At 37.6% G+C, this 21029-nt stretch overlaps 1 protein-coding gene across 3 annotated transcripts in view; it reads right to left on the minus strand.

Moving 5' to 3' along the window:
- The window catches only part of LOC146487354 (protein O-mannosyl-transferase 2-like), a 29401-nt gene that overhangs the window by 2815 nt on the left and 5557 nt on the right, over positions 1-21029 (minus strand). Inside the window, exons 1-22 of one of the 3 annotated variants that reach the window (XM_085087277.1) lie at positions 20540-20891; positions 17026-17110; positions 15325-15429; positions 14234-14342; positions 13870-13978; positions 13317-13382; positions 12613-12706; positions 9351-9457; positions 8670-8752; positions 8086-8195; positions 6743-6809; positions 6153-6213; positions 4829-4907; positions 4112-4266; positions 3816-3904; positions 3647-3723; positions 2962-3033; positions 2493-2543; positions 1995-2100; positions 1221-1361; positions 497-611; positions 1-219 (exon numbers count right to left, since the gene is read on the minus strand). The exon at positions 1-219 is cut by the window's left edge and continues 193 nt beyond it. In XM_085087277.1, coding sequence (XP_084943403.1) covers positions 114-219; positions 497-611; positions 1221-1361; positions 1995-2100; positions 2493-2543; positions 2962-3033; positions 3647-3723; positions 3816-3904; positions 4112-4266; positions 4829-4907; positions 6153-6213; positions 6743-6809; positions 8086-8195; positions 8670-8752; positions 9351-9457; positions 12613-12706; positions 13317-13382; positions 13870-13978; positions 14234-14342; positions 15325-15429; positions 17026-17110; positions 20540-20784 — 2232 coding nt within the window. In that variant the 5' untranslated portion in view covers positions 20785-20891 and the 3' untranslated portion in view covers positions 1-113. Of the gene's footprint in view, positions 220-496; positions 612-1220; positions 1362-1994; positions 2101-2492; positions 2544-2961; positions 3034-3646; positions 3724-3815; positions 3905-4111; positions 4267-4828; positions 4908-6152; positions 6214-6742; positions 6810-8085; positions 8196-8669; positions 8753-9350; positions 9458-12612; positions 12707-13316; positions 13383-13869; positions 13979-14233; positions 14343-15324; positions 15430-17025; positions 17111-17147; positions 17233-20539; positions 20892-21029 lie in introns of those variants that run through there. The other 2 variants (XM_085087272.1, XM_085087264.1) reach the window with 2 other exon arrangements.

The following is a 21029-nucleotide window of genomic DNA, read 5'->3' on the forward strand; positions in this document are numbered from 1 at the left end:
AGCCATCCACTGTTGTCTACAAGTAGTTTGACCAAGGTGTGCTACTCAGTATATGCAAACTACTCATTGGTAGTACAGTTATTGTTCATAAAGTTACTTCATGTTGATCAGCATTAAACCTCCCAGCTGTCCATCCACTTGTATACTGCAGCTGTTGAGTCTGGAAGGTGAGCCATTGGTCCTGACATACCATACGACAATCCTCGGAATGCCCAGAAACTACAATAAAAATAACATTATTTTAATACTAAAATATTAACATAAATTCAATAAACTTTTGACAAGCTACTTTCTCTGTTGAGCCCAATTCTCCAAGGCAAGTTGCATGAAGGCAAGGGAAAATCAATTTAGGCCAAAGCTGGGATGGTTGTAGGTTCACACTCAACAAAAGGGCTTTGCTGCAGGTTAACACTTGACCTGAGGGCTTTGTACTGTTGCAGGTTCACATTAGACACAAGGGATTGTTTGTAGGTTCTTACTTGATAATGGGGCTTACCTAAGGAGACATCCAACAAGAAGGACACAAATAGCACCATGGTAGGCTATGTGTTTGAATTTGTCAAGCTTTGGAATCATGGAAAGTGATTTACACAAGTACTGGCACAACACCCCTTGGAAAAAAGAACAAACACAATAAACAAAATCATCAGATGAAAGTCTGAATTCATAATTCAAATGAATAAGACTTAGTATGTATGGGATATTGATGCAGGTTAAATTTGGGGCTGCAAAACAGGGACGTAAAACACTAACATGTGGAGCACAAGTAATGATTTGTGCACAATAATGCTCACCCAAAACACTTGGGCAACAAAAACAAAATAGGTGACTAGTATATGTCGGGCATAATTGAGATAGGGTTGCAGTACTGTCAGTAGCGGCCATGAAACTGAGACATGTATCACCACCATCAAGAGATGTTTGAGGCATGACTACTGTTTAACACAAACACTTGCAGAATTTAACTGATTTACAAAACAACCCCTAAATCAATAAAACCAATAATGATGTGTCTAAACATACAGGGCTCACAGCAGAGGTTGTGAAACAAGAACACAAAGTGACATGTAGTTTTAACACAAAGTGGAAACATGTGAAGCATGGCTGGCTTAACAGTCTAACACAGATAATGGCACAGCACTTGTAACTGAGATTCAATATTCAAAGTTAACAGGAGTTTTGGGTTTCATGTTAAGCACCACATGAGGTTTCAAACCAACCTGCCATCATGGCACTGTAAAGGTACGCTGGAAAGTAGTGATGGAAGTACAACACACGTCCCATGGCATAGAAAGGAAAGTAATGTAAAGCCCAGCCAAGGATTAACCATCCGCATACTGATTCCATTCTCTTTCTACGAGCTTAAAAAAATGACATGATTAGTTAACAGAAAGTGAAATCTTACAAAATAAAATAATTCAGGCCAAGTGGGCCTCAGAGGCAAGCTCATTACTTTTGAGTCACTACTTTTTGAGCTGGAATGAGGACAAAATAATACTGTCTTTAATTTCTGTTACAACAAAGTTGTCTGAGATACTCAAAACTGCTGCACACAAGACATGCCCAGTGCTTGATCCTTAATGAAACCACTGACTGATAGTTATAAACATCTGCATAGCTGTCTTATTGCTTCCACCAATAGTTACTCTTCAAAATAGTACAAAATAGGGCAGTTTTCGATAAGTTAATTAGAATTCTTGTTTGCTTTGGTTTTACTTAACTGTGCTTTTTTATTAGTCAAAAAAAAAAAACTTGCATCACCATCTGAACAAAGAGGTCAATCCAATTTAATCATTTGTGACTTGCCTGCAAATGTTCTCCTATGCTGATGACATGTAACTACACTTTTTTGTTTAAATTTATGTCTTCCTTTGCATTTGCTAAAGTTACGTTTTGATTTTTGTTGGTTCTTTGCATTGTTTAGGTATTTCTCTGGCGTTGGTTTAACAATATTCATTGAGTTTCAATCTGCTCCAAAACGAAAGTTTGTGTACCTTGCTCTTGAGGAGGGTCAATAAATCCCCTTTGTGCTCTGACAGCATGAAAAGCAAATAGCACACCAAACAGGCACATTGCAGCTAGCACAAACCACCAGATAACCTGAATTATAAGATTAATAATAAAATATAAAGACAGTGTTAGATTGATTATCAAATTAATATAATTAAAATTTTCAATACATCAAAGACATGACTATTCTGCACATGCAGAAGAATAAAAACTAATTTGTCTTTCAATTTTAATAAGGAGCTCCCCTAGCAGGCATACAGGTGTGTGTTCCACAGTCATTTTCTCCATAGTAAACACAACCTGACACAAACTAGCTGCACAGATCACATTCGTCAATCTTGAATAATGCAGAACAATTATTACAAAGTGGTATGACACTACAGACTGAAGTTCACATTGAGTATTGAGAAGGGTTGCACAGGAAAAGTTGACAAACTTGGAAAGATAACAAACTATACCTAAAAACTTTAAGAAACACGTACCGGGTTGCCAAGAAGATATACACGATAATCGGCACCAGAGAACACCTGACCCTAGAGTTAAAATGTGACAGAAACAATTTATTAATAAGTGAAACATGAGGGAATGGAGCATTGAAGCTAAGACTGTTTGCTCAAAGAAAACATACACAAGCACTCTTTGACTAACTATTTTAATTAGAAGCTAACTAAATGATTGGAATCAGGGAAAATGATATTTATTAGCCATGTGCATACAAGAAAGAAGAGGAGTAGGGGGAGAAGAAGAAATGAAAAATGAAAAACAGATTTTTTTAACCAATCATTCCCTCCTGGGTAGCTTGAGGGACTGCGACAGTCTTGACTTGCTCATTGACAAAACTTGACAACGACAATCAAGGATCAAACACATCCCATTGTATGTTTCTCTTGTACAGAGGTACCAGCATTAAAATAACACAATCTCTAATACAGGGTATTAAAATCCACAGACCTTGTAGTTAATTGGCCACTGCCACGGTTGTGATGTCACTTCACCTTCTTTTGGCTTGAATCCAGAGTTGGTCTAAGAAAATCAATAACAAGAAATGATCAAGGCTTTCTTTTAGCAGTCAATGAAATCCCAGCATAAAAGTCTGTGACATTTAGAACTCAATAATTTGTTTGCACAGAGCTTAAAATTTACCATCTATTATTCTTTATTGCCACTTAAGATGTTTAGCAGTACATGGGAAACTCCCACACATGATGTAGAAATACAATCATGTAAACAGTGATGAAAATAAATAGACAAAATGAAAAAATCAAACAAGTTAAGTTTGAATTTTTTTCGTTCCAACATGATTATTACATATGAATCTAGTAAATGAACTAGCTTGCCAGGATTCACGTGAGTGGCTTAAGAATTGGATTCCGGTAATAATCAAGAATTTGTCTAAAGGTCCTGGTGATCTGATCATTGAAACAAAGCGACAGCACTAGTATTATGGGGTGAAAATCATGAGGCCCTCAGATGCCTGGGGGTAGACTACTGCCGACCCTAAGGACCCCCCTCCTATTTAAATTTTACGATTTCTTTTACCAACTGAAGGTAATTCATGTCTATGGAGTCATGTATTAAAGACACATGGCATCAATAAAGAAGTTAATGCAATTGTCAGTACCACTTTCTTTCATACCTGAGCCATAACAACATGCGATTCGTAGACGCTGCCGATAAAGGAAGGTTTGAAGAAATCAGATGCAGCCTTTGGCACTAAATCAGAAAACAAGAGGAAAACAAAAACCTGTATTAGTAAAGGAAAACTTGCAACAATTTTAATAATATAAATTATTAATTATTGTTACCTCTTTCATTCTGGTGGTCCTCTACATTCCAAAGGTTATGTGAGTGATGTACAACAGGGTTACAGGTCACCTCTAGCTGTTCCCAGCCCCTGTAGAAAACAAAATAAAAACATTTGCTTGTAATTCAAACCTGTAACAATAACTGTTCTTAGATGATTAACTTACGAATTACGGTGGGGCGCAGGGATGGCGCAGTGGTGAGAGCACTCGCCTCCCAACAATGTGGCCTGGGTTTGATTTCTGAACTCTGGCCCCCTTTGGTAAGTAGGTCCTCTTTGAACTTTAAAAGCACTTACCATTTAGGTAAAACTTGAGTGCTGCCATGAAGAGCGCAGCCCAGGGTGACATGAATAAGCCGGAATGCTGTCTTCACTGTCTTAATTCTTCCATCATCGCTGGCGCCACTCACAACTTCTATTTTCCAAAAGTCATTTCCATCTCCTTTTCCATTCTGAGAACAAGGGAATTTGATCAATTTAATGACTGATTAATGGCTGCTAGTAAAATTTGATTGAGGAAAGGCAAACAAAATAAAAATAATTTGTTATTAAAAACTGGATCATTGTACAATGCAATTCCAGGGATTTGATTGGCTTAACGGCCATGTTACATGAATTGAGTCATTATACCACGCCTGAGAAATAGCAACCACTACTAACATTGTCTTCTGGTTGTTCTTTCAAGGTGAAATTTTAGCAACAATAACTATTATAAAAAAGAGTAAAATACAAAGCAATACATGGCGTTTGTTTCCAAATTGAAGCTTTACTATCTCTGAAAAATGCATAGTTACCCCAAATTTTCTTTTTGGATACCAAGGGCACTTGCTAAGTTCTGCTCTCTAAGCATAGTTTTAAACTGCACAAAAATATCCCTGTATTAGTAAGCACCACCCATAGGAAACCCGAGTGTCTTGAGATGCCCAGAACGTATGCGCAGTAATAAAAGTAGGCCCCGTCCTTTCTACGTGTAATAGCACAGTTACATACATGAAAGATTGTCACTATACTTACATCTCCATAGCCGGTCACTTGATTATGATGAGTGGTGAGAGGTGCTTTTTCAGCATGACTATGCAGGTTTCTTCTTGTTCTAAAAAGTAATAAAGACATAATTTAACAAAAACAATCTATTAATTTTTTTTATAATAAAAAGGTTTAAGTTATCAATTTGTCCCCCATGAACATGTAAAAAAGGTAAACTATGTAACTATCACACAAAAGTTCATGTACAATAAATCTTATGCCAAAATGACTTTCAATTTAGTAACATAAAAATTAGTTTGTCTGCATTCAAATTAGCCCTTCTGGCCTCATTCAAGGTAAAAAAAAATTCTTTAAATTTTGAAGGACTAATAAATAAATATTATTTGTAAGAATATTACTGTAAAATGGTAGCCATTTTGAAATAAGCCCTTAGCTATTCTGTGTTAAGTTCAAGCATTCCCTGGGTTACATATCCAAGGTGTTCTTTATTGGATTAAAGGCTGGTTTTCACTAGCGACGGAGTCTGAGTCAGAGTCGTAAGCAGAGTCGTAAGAGCGCTTATGACCTAGTGAAAATCAAGAATCAGAGTCGTAAGCAGAGTCATAAGCGCGGCGGAATCGGAGTCAGAAGAACCAGAACGTTTCCATTTTCTTCCAACTCCGCTTACGACTCCGTCGCTTACGTTCCGGAATCGGAACGCTGTTTTCACTAGGTCATAAGCTCTACGCTTCTGATTATGACTGCGACTCCGACTCCGTCGCTAGTGAAAACCAGCCTTAAAGGGACAGTATCACGCTATTTTTAGTAACACATTGGAAATGGAAAAAACTCTATTTGGTTGATAGCAGCCAAGATATAATGAACAAAATTCCATTAAAAGACTATCAGAATGCAAAGAAACTATCCATGGATATTTTCGCCGGCAGATGACCAAAATAAAAATGGGTTCAAATTTGAAAATCTTGGGCCGACACTTTCAATTTTCGCTGCCGTAACGCACTGAAAATCGGTTGTACCATATTTTGGTTTAACCTTTCGTCTCAGTAGTCTGTGGAATCACTATAAATCTTTCTCTAAATTAGCGATTTAGAAATTAATTAACACAGTGTTCAAAGTTTAAATTTAGTGAATTTTTGCCCAAAATCATGATATCTCCCATGATACTGCCCCTACAAAGTTAACATTTTTAAACATCCAAACATTGACCAACAATAATTATTGCCACAACATTAACTCCCAAAGCTTGCGAGTTGTGGCTTCCATTATGAAGGTTATAGAAATATGAAGACTGGCTAGTAAAAAGTTTGTGCCGTTTCTAATGGATAAAAATTCCCCAGACAGTTTTACTTACGAAACATGTTCCAATCTGATCCAGTCTCCATGCTTAAGATATTCCAAGGGTTGTTCATCATCTAGAAAATTCAAAGGAATATTTGACATTTTTAATTTTCATTCAAATGGATATGTTGGTTGTCAATGAAAGACCGGATGAACCTTGATAAAAAAAATTATAAAAATTTATAATAATAAAACTTTTAAAACCATATCTGTTACTGTTCCAGTAACTGTTAGGGTAATCAAATGAACTGAAGCAAGTAATGTTTATAAAGAATTTACTTTACCTAGGTTATTCCCTCAGGGAAAAGTTTATCTGTGGAAGACTTTTACAATAACATTAGGAGTGCTTTAATTTTGCTTGTTTGTTTCTTTCAGTTTATTACCCTACACATGACTGTAAAAATTGAAAATGCTTGGTTTTAAAAAGTTTTAGGATTGTTGTTTAAATTAATATACACCTAAACTTTAAATAAATTAGACTTTATCAGAGCTGTTATAATTATTATCACTTTAACTTGCAAACTTTGGAAGGAAGTAGTTAAATCGAGAACATAAGAGAGAAGAGAAGAGAAAACAAGCAAGATCGATCAGGTATATACTTACTGTAATCTTCATAGGCTTTTTTTATCATCCATTTGTTATTATCATCTTTGTGAGAGTAGCAAGTTACCTAAAAGATTAGTTTCCATTGATTTAAAAAACATTCATTTGATGGTATATGGTGCAAATTCCATTATTTAGTATTACTGCGCCTTTCAATAACACGATTCATTGTTAAGATTCAGCCAACTGTTACGCATTTCACTGCTGTCAAAAGAAAGGTCATGTTTGTGCAATGCGTCTGGCAGATTTTTGTCCACTTTCTTGTCGGTTTCTCTATTCTTGTGGTCAGCCAGTTATTGCCATAGTGATAATTGACAGCAGTAAAACACACAGTCAAATCATTAGTTGGGGTTGAATTTCAGAGTCTACAGGTATGTTATTGAAAGGTGCAGTAAACCATTTATATCTCCAGGTTTAAAATAATACCATTACACTTCTTCTAATGTACATAGGCCACTCATCAAGATTCATATCCTAGGTAGCAGTATGCAGGATTTTTACTGACTTAATAAAGATTAGATTAGATGTAGAATGATGTAGATGTTTGTCATATGAACCAAGTTTAATGGTCTAGCTCCCACAAGTCCCCTATAGCTCAGTGGTCAAGCATCTGGACTAGGTAATGGTAGGTCATGGGTTTGACTCGTGCAAGGAACAATTGAATTTTTCTTCCAAGTATGCCTGCATCACTGAATGATAAAAGAAGCAATGATCAGAACTGAGACACACTGGTGTTGAGCATGCCGAGCAGGATCTGAGCAGAATTTATATGAGTCTCTGTCATCCTTATCAACTTAGTCCCAAATATCATGATGCACAATTCTGATCTCCTCATTATTCTCATTTAAGTTATTAATTTTCTTATTGCACTAGTAAGGAGAATTCATTTGAAAATCAAGAGATTTTAACCAACCGCATTGCAAATAATATTATTGGCTATGTATGTATGCTATATTTTTAGAGGTTACTTTACTTTTTCTTTCAGTTCATTTTGAAGCCATCCATTGTGATTGAAAACTGGTAACTGTTAAGTAGAGGATCGTCTTCGAAAAGCTCTGGTGATCAGATTTTGCTAAGATCTCCAGCCATTATATGAATCTAGGTAACACTTACAAAACTCATGTAAAGGTGATGGCAAATAAAGAAAAAAATCAGATTTTATATGGTGATGAACTTCTTTGCTCTCATGACCTGACTGTCTGATCAATATTGTAATGAGAAAATAGATTCCAGTCACTAGTAGGGCTTAACAGGATAAGCAACTGTGCCATCAGTGCCAAATAGGGGGACACATGTACAAGAGCCTGAGATGATTGTAATGATCACAGAGACATTCTCCTTACCTGCTGTTGCTCAGGGGGGTGTTCCTTGGGGTACAGATGTGAGTGCGAGTGCAAGAGTGCTCCTCCAGCTCTGTGGTTCTTTAGCGTCACTACTGAGCCAAAAGCCAAGTCTAGGGAAATAAACATTTCAAACAGAAAATATTGAAATAGATGTATTTACTAAGTTTCTCAGTGTCAGATTTTATTATTGAAGTAGACAGCTGCCTGAGAAGGATTTAAGTGAAAATAAAGAAAATACACAGCTACTTTAGTTAAAACAGCAGGCTGAGCCTGGCTAGTAAAATGAGAAACTGATTATTAATAAGTGCTTATGACAGACTTTTAAACGAAGGCATGGGGCATACATGTAACAGTCAGCAATAAAGTTGCAAGACACAGACTTTGAGGCAGTGATGCCGATGGTTATTGAAAGATAAAATAAACAACTAATTAATAAGCAATTTATTAATGATGGAGTGAGTTTAGGGTGAAGTGCTTTGTTTCAAGATCAGAAAAATCTTGGCCAAGGATATGACTAAATTGGACATTCTGTTTAAATGTTAATTATTTGAAAGTTAGAGTGACTTTCCTGTTTGGATACAAACCTGCAGGCACAACATTCTTGTAGAGAGCATTTCCTTTCAGTGTTGACTGAAAAGCTGAACTGAAAAATCCATCTCCTGGGCCACTGAGACAATTAAACAATGAAAATAAGATTCCCTAACTTGTGCTTAAGACAACTGTTTACAAGTTACAGTTGAATAATAGTTGAATTGTAATTAAATTACACTTGGAAAGCCTGTTACAGCAACTTTGTCAACTCCTAAAAACATGTTTGTGAAAAGATATTGTTCATATTCTACAACTACAACTTCTATCCAGATCATTGCAGATAATTTTTCCTCCAATTTTCCTCAATTTTCCTCCTTACACATACTTAAAATAAAAGGTTCATTTGACATATTATAAATTTATTGTAATAATTATCACACAGAATTAAGAACCTTTATTTAATGCATGCACTGTGTCAAAATTCAAATCATTTTGTGTTCAACGTATCCTGAATTGCACAATGAATGCAATCAACTGTCAATTATGGAACCAAAAAATAATGCAGATTTCAAAGAGTGATTTCAATGGCTGTAGATATCACACACAATTTCATGTAATGATGCCATTGTTTGCTCATGCAAGTTTCAATAATTTATGGTTGTTAGAAAAGGACTTTAAAGTAAGTAATAGTTACACCCGATTATTAAATTATGTTAACTTTGAGGTTTACTTACGTGTTTGGCAGCAGCCGGAAGTGAATGGCAAACCAGAAGAGATAGACAAAGATGGGTACCATGATCAAACACAGCACACGAGCCATGAACTGCTTACCAACCTCAAACTAAGACAGAAAGCAAATGAGATGATTACTGCTGTCAGTCAAATTAATACCCTGGGAAGAGCTTCAGGAGGTTTCTGCTAATGGGAGTTAAAGAAGTATTAATGTGTACACTGTATGGCTGGAAAGACTGGGTGTCTTTTCAGACAGGTGTCCACAGTCTTCTGGGAGATTAAAAAATACTGTTATCTGCTTCAGGAGACTTAAAGTGTATATGAAATAAAAAACAAGTTTGACTTATGTGTTTGTTTATATCCTCATTAATCGAAATATCCGGTTTTAAACTAACTAAAGCTCTTTTATGGGGTATTTTTCTTGCCTCAAAGTTCGAAATTGGCGCTTCGAAGTGTCTCCATCTTGCGCTCGGTCAAAGCGATCAGATTTCACCGGATATGACGTAGCCAGTGGTTCAGAAAGCACAAAAGCACATTCGAAAGCACCAGTATTCAGAAAGCACGAAAGCACATTCGAAAGCACCAGTATTCAGAAAGCACGAAAGCACGTTCGAAAGCACGAGTATTATGGCCGTGAAGAAGGCAAAGAAAGGGGGAAAGAACTATTGCTCGGCCGGTGGCCCCAGTGGAATAAACTGCGATAACAAGACAGGGACACCGAACATCACAATGCATTACTTTCCGTCGGATGAGAAGTTTAATACGTGCAAAGTGGACACGTTTTGTGCGCATTCATCGGAAAGATTTCGTCCCGAAGAAGTCCTCATGTTTGTGTTCGGCTCATTTCGATGAGAGCTGTTTTATAAACGGTGTTAAAAGGAAAGAAGATAGGCCTGTGCGACTCCCACTCGCGTGTTTTTAGCCATGTTCAGTTATAGTTTTGCTATAACGAGTCTTTCAGCCGGGGAAAGCCCTCTCTTGTATGAGCGGTGCTCCCTGTAAATTTTCTTTCAGCGCTGTATTTTCGTCTTAGTAAATACCATTTATGGTTTAGAGGATTTGCGTGATATTCACTGAACAAAGCCATGTGATGTTTTGGATTTTGATCTCAAAGGTCATTTCTGGGTTTTTTTGTTCTATCTATTTGACCTATTGTTGTTTCTGTTTAGCGACTGTCGTTCTTATACCGTTTGTGGCAATTGGTTCAGGCTTCGTATGGCTCATTTCATTGTGTCTTGCGACAGTATAGCCTCTCTTTTTATCTTTGTAAGGATAGGATTTGAACCGTGTAATAATCATTATCTTGGAGCTTTTGTATTGCCGGGCCCGGCTATTTGCTTTTGTGGCAAGACGTTGAGTTACTTATCTGACTTATGACGGTTATTTGTCTCTTGATACTTTCTTTAGCACTGTAGCTTTGAAAAGCTGTAAAATGCGTTCATTTGAGTACTAGAGGCCGCTTTAGTTCAGTACGGCTGTGTCTTTTGTTTTCGCTCTGCTCAGCTCCGCTCTGTAACTGTGAGGTTTATGTTGCGGGAGCTTAGTATTTTCCTCCTGTGTTTTGATTACGCCTTAGACTGATTACTGAGGCAATTCTTCTGTGTTGCTCTGGCTAGGGGCTGCTACGAGTCCTTCAGCCGTTAGTAAATTCTGTGGCATTTTAGGCAATGGTCAGGCAAGACCGCGGTTTAGATCCTTATCTTGTGGATCTCTTCAGTTGCCGATTCCTGAGAAATGATAGAGATGAGTTCTCAGTATCATTTCAAAAAAACGCGCTCTTTTCTTAGGATTTATACTCGTTGGAAGGATCGAAAATCCCTCGGGGAAAGACCATCTTGATCCTCCTCGGTGTCTTCCTCCTCATCACTACTGTGAGCAAGCGGCTCACCTGCGTAGGGTTCCACATGTCAGACTACTTCCATTTCATCGGATGACTCGGTGCTGTTGGATGTTTCTTGGCTCGAAACGGACTCAGCAGAAGATAGCGTACCATCACTTTCAGACATATTTTCAAAAGCTGTATAGCACCCACTTTATCGTGGTCTGAACTGAGCATTCAAAGATATTTTCGAGCGCGCAAAGATATTTTCGAGCACACGATAGCAGAAAACAAAGCGTAAACAGAGCTCTGAAACCACTGGCTACGTCATCAGAGCTAAACTTGTTACCAGTCTCCGGAGACACCACATTGGGCATTTTAAGTCACTTTGAACAGCCAAAACACGGTTTTTTCCTCTTTAGCACTATTCTTTTTTGTGCGTTTCGGAATAAGGGTATAACCACCTACCAATTCATGAAAAAAAAATTTTTAGTTCATGTGCACTTTAAATATCAGCTTACAGAAGGCAAAAATAAAGTGTTAAACTTTGTGTTTTGCTGAGATGGTGACTGAGTGTATAGTTAGAATATTACCGTCCGTTGCATCTAAGCGTGTACACGGGAGGAAAAAACATGTTCTAATTGGGTGCAAATGTTGTAGGTTAAAATGAATCCAGATTAAAATGATTTCAACCTAGGTTGATTTGTATTTTCCTTTGTTAAGGTTGGGTTATTAACATCTTAAACAAAGGAAAATACAAATCAACCTAGGTTGAAATCATTTTAACCTGGGATTCATTTTAACCTACAACACAAACATGACATGTTTTGGCGCCAAACATTAGAAGTTTGGAGTAAACAGCTGTTGTCAGCTTGATTTGTTTTCGCTCAACAAAATATTCTTTGCAAGCATTTTTAGATGTAAAGAATACTTTCTGGAGGCAAGTGTGCTGTTTCTGAGCGAGAAATATGCCTGCAAGTTGAGAAAATGAAATAAGCTTATGAATGGAATGTGCTGATCTGGCGCGACAGTTTGCTTAATGGCTGTCAAACTTCAAATACATGTTTGGTGGTAAAACACATCATGTCTGGCACCCTATCTGAACATGTTTTTTTGTCTTATGTCCACGCTTAGATGCAACCGATGGTATTAAGATGCCTAACCCATGTCAGAAGCTGTCCATTGGGAGAGATTCAACTATACTTTACATGTATTTTTAATAATTATCTAGCTGATTTCTTTAAAATAGGCCTGCCTGAGTCATGCTTCTTTGAGAGTGTGGTACAAATCTTTCTTTGTCTGGTAGCAAAAAAAAATTATGATAAAAGTGATGACAGTTTCCTATTACTGATTTCATTTCTTCAAACATAATATAGTGTGATTAAATTAGTGACAGGTGTGAGTTTAATTATAATTTAATTAATGTCAAACAGAAGATAACCAACCAGTGAAAGAGTAAGATCTCCTAGAATGTCCCATAAGTTCATGACTGTGGTGATACCAGCCCAAAGGATCACAAACAGACCAACCCACTTGCAGCTAATGGAGAGGAGATTCACAATCACACCATTAGTAATATTCTTTATGTCTTATCAAGGCTTACCATTAACTCCGGAATGACACAACAGATACACTAACTCTGATCTGGGACTCTAATGTTCACTTTAACACAATTTTATCTTCTGTGAATGTCGCAGCATCTACATGAAGGGGCCACTGACTCACAGTGCCCATCCGCTTGGAGGGACAATGTACCTCACCAAAGTGCAGGGGATGGGGTAAGCTCCAGTTTGAACACTGCTGGTAAGAGTTGGATGGTTTCTGAGGCCTCTAGGGGCATGTGAAGCTCCTTGATAATACAAACTAACACAGCAACACATCCCAGGATGGTCCTCAAGAACTTGTCACATTCATAATGGTCAGATTATTGGTGCTTCAAGACTACACAAGGGTGACTTTGTGATCTGAATTTGGCTTTCATTTTGAAATTTGAAAAACCAGTTTGATTTTCATTCTCCCTTGCTTCAGGTTATATGACTAGGAATCTTAGTTTGTAAAATGTGTTGGAGATACATGACAAATTATCACTCCTGCCTAAAAGGCACTGCAACCAGTTGAAAGCATAAGTTGCAGCAACTCTAACACCAACCTAAATGCACAAGATAAAGACATTCCTGAAGCAGTCATCCAGGCCCACCAATGAAAACTGTATGGGCTAGAGAATAAGACAATAGAGATGAAGTTAACTTCAATGGAAAAAAAAGATTGGCCAAACCTGGACTTACTTACTAGAGAAAACATAAAAACGAAATCTCTTATTATTATGCCCCCCACCCCCCACCCCCGCAGCATTCAAATTGATAGCCTCTCGTGTGACAGTGCTATAAATTAAGATGATGGCATCAAAAATAACATAAAATTTGTGCAATAAGGGGATTTGATTCATCACTTATGTCAGAAATTGTAGGCACAATAAACATTTCAGGTGTCAGGATATCATCCCATGTTGCAGATTTCAAATTACGAAACAGTTTTGGATGTACCTCTACATGCCTTCGAAGTTTCATTGGCATAGCTTTAATACTCATGAAGATACAAAGAGGGATGCAATGTGTCTCCCCCCTCCCCCTCTCTCCACTACCACTCATATCCTGGCCCAGGCTAAACAACATAATATTATATTAAGCTATTGGAATACTTACACATTTCTGCAGTTTTGAAACTTGGTAAAACAGTACGTTGACAACATAATATAAAACATGAGAATTGGATCCAGAAGAATGTACTGTGATATAGTTATACATCCATGATCTGAAACAAAAAATGCAAAAGTGTACTCTGAACTGAGTTTTGACAATAACCTTGTCCTAGTGAATTAGTGTGTACACGTCATAAGGAAGTTGGACCATTTATCAGCGTGAGAATGTTTCAAGATCTCAAAGCCTATGTTTTTAAACAAAAAATACAAATACAAATGCTACCACATCAGCGTTGCTGAACTTTTAATCGTGTTTAAATAAATGCTGTTATTACTACATGTACAACATTAATATTGACTCAACTTACCAAAAACAATAAATGCTGTGGCTAGGATAGCAGCCCCAGTGGACTTGGTGAGTTCCCACACTGTGAGATAAGCAAGGGGCACACACAGGGCACCTAATGTTGCACAGAACTACCAACACAATAAAAGCACTGTTAATTAAGGTTACTACACACATTTGTATATATAATAAATAAATTAACTTTGTTTAATGAGGGTGACACTTAGCAGTCTGTTACGACTGACAAACCTGTGGCCCTCAGATTCCGGATCGAATTGGAATTTGGAAATGTTGGTTTCTGAGGAGAGGGGAAAACCTGACAACCTGGAGAAAAACCTCTCAGAGCAAGGACAAGAACCAACAACAAACTCAACCCACATATGACACCAAGTCCGGGAATTGAACCCGGGCCACATTGGTGGGAGGCAAGTGCTCTCACCACTGCGCCACTCCTGCTCCCCATATCCCTATTGGTCTCACACATTTGTAATATTCTGCTTTCTAACTGAGATACAAAAATTAATTTATTTCTGCATTATTAAATTTAATACTGACAATAATAATTCAATGTGAAATAATTTCTAGGGGCCCCAGGGAGCTCATTTGGAGAGCGGGGCTTGTTTCAGAAGGGTATTTTAAATCACAAATTTCCAAGAGAACTCAATTTAATTTTACAACATTTTTGTATGACATGTAGAACAATGATTCACAATTGAGTTGAAGGGTACTACTGTTCTATAGCTTAATTTACAGTGTACAATTTGTCTTCCCTAATGTAGCCTGTGAGCAGGCTCCCAAGTGGGGTATGGGGCGAAGACAAAAATCGAGCTCCCTTTGGCCTATACCCCGCTTTGAAGCCTGCTCACAGGCTATCCCTAAATATAACTGACATACCAACTTTTGGATATTTTCCACTAACAACTTATTGTCAACATGTCCTGGTTGGGTGGAAATTGAGATTTTGCATCATCTACTATTAATTTTCCTACTGCTCTAGAGCATTTTCTGTATTCTGTTTCTATAACAAAGTCATTTTGACTCAACATATTTTTGCAAACTTTAATAAAGATGGATCTTCATTCAAGCATAAATAGATGTAAGTTATAAACTTACCAATCTCATTCCTACATAGCTGTGCTCTCCATACTGATCTCCAGGTTTGTCAAATGGAAACGAACCATTGTAACCACTTAAATATCCTGCAAATGCTATTGACATCTGTTGCACAGAGAATGTAGAAAAGAGGGTTTAAAACAATAAAATAAAGGCATATGTCTTGTGGGGGTACACAGTGTTCCAGATAACTTTCAAAATCCGAGAGTCAACGAACAATTTTTGAGGGTTCAATACAGGTGTAGCTCTGGTTCTCTCTAAATCTTCTTAAGTTTGCCATTCATTTTGTTGGGTCAGGAAGCCAGGCTTCTTGGGTTTTTGACCTGAGACCCCTCTCTTATCTGGAACACTGGTATAGGTAGTGTAGTGGTTAGCACATTAGACTTTTCTTCAAACTTTCAATACAAGATCGGTGGGTCTGATGGTTCAAGGCTAGGCTGATCTCTGCATTACAACTGACAATGCATAGGCCAACCTACAACTGTAGCCTTGTACCGCTGGACCCTCACATTGTCCTTCTCCCCCTCCCCCTCCCCTGTTGTAAATGGTACTGGTGATAAAATGTTAGGGTAACCTTACAGTGTACAAGCCTTGAGCACCATCCAGGGAGGCTTGAAGCATGAAGCTTGGGCAGTGTCAGGGCTATCTAGGACTGAAGTGAGACTCTCACTATTACAGGACTTCTGATAGGGTGCGGAAAAATTTTGGAAATTATGCGGCACTTTTGAGTCTCATTATGCGGCAAAAAGGTCTATTATGCGGCAAATAATGCGATTTCATTTTAGCTAATTTAAGCTTGTTTTATTAGGTCTAAGAGGAGCACAATCCATTTTTTGCTGTTCAAGAGGCAATTATATTAGAGCCAGAGAAATGAAGAAACAGCTGAAATAAATTATTTGTTGCCTCATTTCAAATTATTGAAAATCAGATATTGCTAATTTGGTCAAGTCAGCGTTTGTTGCTTCCCACCAGCATTTTTTTTCTGTGTTCCGCTTGTGTGACTCAGCTTCAAGGTCACAAACGTTCGAAGATGATCAACCACTATGTTGCACAAAGAGCAACAGACCATCGTCAACATGAAACGTTCCTTCAGGGTACTTTTTTGCCCTGTCTTTCACCGAAACATTTACAGGAAAGTGCGATCTTTTTCTCTCCTGCGAAGAAGTGCTTAGTGTAACAAACTTATCCATAATGAGGATGTTTGTTTCAATAATTATTAAAACAAAATAACTACATATTGCAAGCGACTATCGAGCAGTTTACATCGTAAGTATGAAGGGATCAAATGACATCTTAACAATATATCAATGATTGTGATTGGTGTATTTACATAAAAGGATTGTTTATTCCGTGTCAATGATCACTCGCTTAATATTGAAAACCAGCACCAGGTCCCCAACATGTAAAATGAAGCATAGAACGCCTGTTTGTTCACTTGTTCAATGAACGAACGCTTCCAGGTGATTTTTGACGCCTTTTGAAAGAAAAAACTCCTTGAGATAATGTTGAATTAATAAATTATCAGAGAACTTGACATTAAGTGAGATTTTTGCTTTTTTTTTTTCTTTAATTGTGTGATTTTGTACAAATTCTGCGATTTTTCATGAATTATGCGATTTGTTGCGATTTTAGGTCAATTATGCGAAATCGCAACATCGCATAATACCAGAAGCCCTGACTATAAGGCAACTTTTTGTTTACCTTAGCTAACGGTGGGTGAACATCGAAGAAGAACTCTCCCTTAATGTACCAATTTGCATGCTTTCCAAAATGAGTTTCATCCCAACTGCAAGAAGAATACAACAGAGTTTGCACCTGTTTACCTTGGCTAATGGTGGATGAACATCAAAGAAGAACTCCCCCTTAAGGTAAAAATTGGCATGTTTTCCAAAATGTGTCTCATCCCAGCTGCAAGTACACAACAATATTAGCACAAAAATTGCCTTCACATACATTTTCCCTTTCAGACTTACATGTATAGACTGAGTCAAATTTAAGATAAAAATTTGGCTGCTCCCAATTTCTTTCTTATTCACTTTTTGATGGGAGCCCACCCCACAATATTATATCACAAAATCTCAATACTCAAACAATCACAGGAAAAAAACTGCTTGAGTCTACAAAAGTTCGAGTTATCAGGAGTAAAGGTTTGTTAGTTACTTTATAATTTGAAATGAAAGGCAATTTTTGCCCCCAGGATGAGTGTTGTCCAGGGATAAAAAAAGCTGTTTCATTTACGTAAATACATGTAGCTTCATCACAGGATTCCAAAACTAAGACTTTAGTTAGTAATCTTGCGCAAGATGAATTTCATCAAAAGAAGACTGCTAAATACTCTCTGTCAAAGATGAGAAAAACACAAAACATTATAAACTGGCTGAATGCTGTTTTGTTATATATACAGTGTATTTGCTGTAAACACTTTTTTCCCTTACTGATGTATTTTCCTCTCCCAAGCCTTATTTAATTAGCAGAGCTCTATAATCAGTTTTATAAATTCTACTTCCCCCCATTTTAGTAACTGCACATAGGTAGTGGCCAACACAAAAGCCTTGCTCCTTTGGCCACTATGCACTTCTTCCCTAGAAGGTAAAACTACTTAAATATAATGCTCTGCAAGTTTTTTTTCTTACCATAAAAATATATTGTATTTCGAATAAGTGTGAATAAAAATTGAATTGAATTGAATTGAATTGTGGTTCTTTGGGCTAAAATGTTAATTACTGCTCCAAATAATCATAATTGCAATTCGAAATTAAACAATGTTTAAGATTAATATTATTGAAAGTTTTATCCCTAGCAGGGAGACTACATGGACTTGTTTGTCGCATTTCATCCTAGGATAGGGCTAAAATGTTAATTACTGCTCCAAATAATCATAATTGCAATTCAAAATTGAACAATGTTTAAAATTAATATTATTGAAAGTCTTATCCCTGGCAGGGAGACTACATGGACTTGTTTGTCGTGTTTCATCCTAGGATGACATTTCATCCCAGTGGTTTGGACACCGGGATTAAATCATCCTTGGATGAGCACATGAAACTTATCTAGTCTCAGGACAAGATCTTAGCTGGCCCCCATCAATAAGATGATGGTTAGCTTCTCTAGCTTCTGGACGTGAGTTGTTTTGTACAAGATGAGGCCTATTCTCAGGTGAAGCTGTGATCACTCTTGTACACAAGAGAAAGCCTTAATTCCTCGCAAAGCGAGGGCCGAAGGCCCGAGTGTAGCGAGGTTAATAAATTTGTCGGGCCGAAGGCCGCGCTCGGGAGCCAAGCCGTGCGAATTCGAGCCGAACATATATTTATATATATGTATGTTTATATATTTCCGTGAAGGTGTCCGTGCTGCAGTTGCCTGGCAACAGTGCGCAAACAAAGTATGAATGACGACAGACTGTCTGGCGTTGTCTGAAAAAAATTTGCATACATCGGAAAAAATATGCGTGCATGATCAAATTTCAACTGCAATGTTCATCAATATTCACTGGATACAGAACTATCTCTCCAGAATCTTTTCCCTTTCTTTTAGAAATCTTTTTTGTGAAAGATTGAATTGAAGAAATTATACGTTTTGTGGCCGCGGTAAAATAATTTTCCGTGGGAAATAAATTCATCGAACACGACAGCGCTGCACGCCTGTTGTACATTACGTCGCGTCAGAAATAGATTTTCAACCGCAGAATGACGTCAGACTGTCTGGCGTCGTGTGGAGCAAAATTTGCATACGTCGGAAAAAATATGCGTGCATGATCAAATTTCAACTGCAATGTTCATCAATATTCACTGGATACAGAACTATCTCTCCAGAATATTTTCCCTTTCTTTTAGAAATCTTTTTTGTGAAAGATTGCATTGAAGAAATTACACGTTTGTGGCCGCGCTAAAATAATTTTCCGTTGGAAATAAATTCATCGAACACGACAGCGCTGCACGCCCGTTGTAGATTACGTCGCGTCAGAAATAGATTTTCAACCGCAAACTAGCCTGTGGAACTAACAAAAGACCATGCTCATAAAAAAAATTCCTATGCCCCTTTTAATCTCCTCATTTGATGCTACAGTACGAGTAAAGAGGGTTTTCCACCCAGCCCCAGCTTCGCGAGGTTTTGCGAGTCACGTATTTCTAGTTAGTTACATGTAGTAACAGGGCTTTCCATGCAAACTATCATAGTGGCACCATGAAGATTCATAGCTATCTTGACATTTTCAATGTGTAACACATCACTGATTTAGATGGCTGATGAAGGAAAAATGACTTATATGCTATAAGTATTTTGAAACAAAAAGTATCAAATAATTGTAAAGAAATTAGAAAAATTTACATCAAAACATGTGGATCTACAAGCTACAGTTGTTAGTGTCAACAAGGAAGAGAGGCAAAGTGCAGTAGGGTTGCAGTACCAGCTAAGTAAACAGACCACCAAAACACTTGAATGCTTCGGTAAAGCTAACAACAGGTGGTTGTGTTTATAGAAAGGTGGGTAGAACGTTCTTGAAATTTAAGCTTACATTGGCCATTCAAATCTGGGCAGAAAACAAGAGACCGGATTATCCTACAAAAATAACAAAATATATTTTGCAGATAATTTTACTGATTGATGGACTAGGCTAAGAAAAACACAAAGTTATTCCCATCAAAATTGCATTTGATCAATAAACCGCCGAGAACTGGTTAATTTGCATGGCGTCTAGAAACTACGGCTATCAGCTTCGTTAGTTTAAGATAAGGAAATAATTATAAAAGACGTTTTTCTGCTTCGTCCTTCATGATCCAGTATTGAAATATTGTAAAATTTGTCTCATTGAAATAAACCAAAACTTGGTTTTAAAACAATGATAACAATCCTCGTTTTTTTCAATTTAATCAGATGGCTCTGGATTGTATAAAGCTTATATAAATTCAAATCAGTTTCAAAATGGTGTCACAGTTGCTACACAACCATGCAAACATAACAAACTGCAAACTATATCTCCATATTTAATAAAGCCCTGGAAATTCTGAAATATCACAGTCTGCAACTTCGATGATGTCAAGTACAAATTTGTCTTCTAGCCTTCCAATCGATGGCCAAAACTCAATCAAGATGTGAAATATTTTGCAGAAATTGACATGCATACATGTAAGCTTAATTAAGCTTCGCATCAGACGTTCAAACCACTTGCAGGTCAACGTTTTGCCATCCAAACCGCTATTCTTTGAAAGAACCTTACCATATATGAGTCGGTTCGTCGATTCCGTAAAACCTTGTGGCAATAGTCAGTAGTAATAGGCCTCCAAAAGCTCCAAGCCGGCCGAAAACCTTGGGGTTCCCTTTCACCACTTCGTACGATGTCGCCATACTTGATCGAGATCCGTCTTTATTCGCTCGCGTTCTTTTCGTAGAAGATGGCATTTCGGACTCACTATCACTGTGTTTATCCTGCTTTTTCGTTCCTACTCCTTTTCGTGGTGTCATGATTATAATTTTAAGTTATTTCGCGGAGCTTTTCTCGTAAATCTTCCTTGCCGTGCAGCGCCCGCGTGCAGCTTTCGAACGGACGCTCTCGGCCCAGACCCTCCACTCCCAATGATTCGCTCTGACGAAGGCCAAACGCGCGAAACGTCGGCATATTTGGTTAGCACTCGAATCTAGTCTGGATCTCTTTACAGAGGCAAAATTCATACCTTCAGTTATCAACTCTGTCGGCGAAACCAAACATT

Source organism: Pavona decussata, unplaced genomic scaffold, assembly GCF_977016875.1.
Source record: "Pavona decussata unplaced genomic scaffold, jaPavDecu1.1 SCAFFOLD_16, whole genome shotgun sequence".
Taxonomy (NCBI): Eukaryota; Metazoa; Cnidaria; class Anthozoa; order Scleractinia; family Agariciidae; genus Pavona; species Pavona decussata.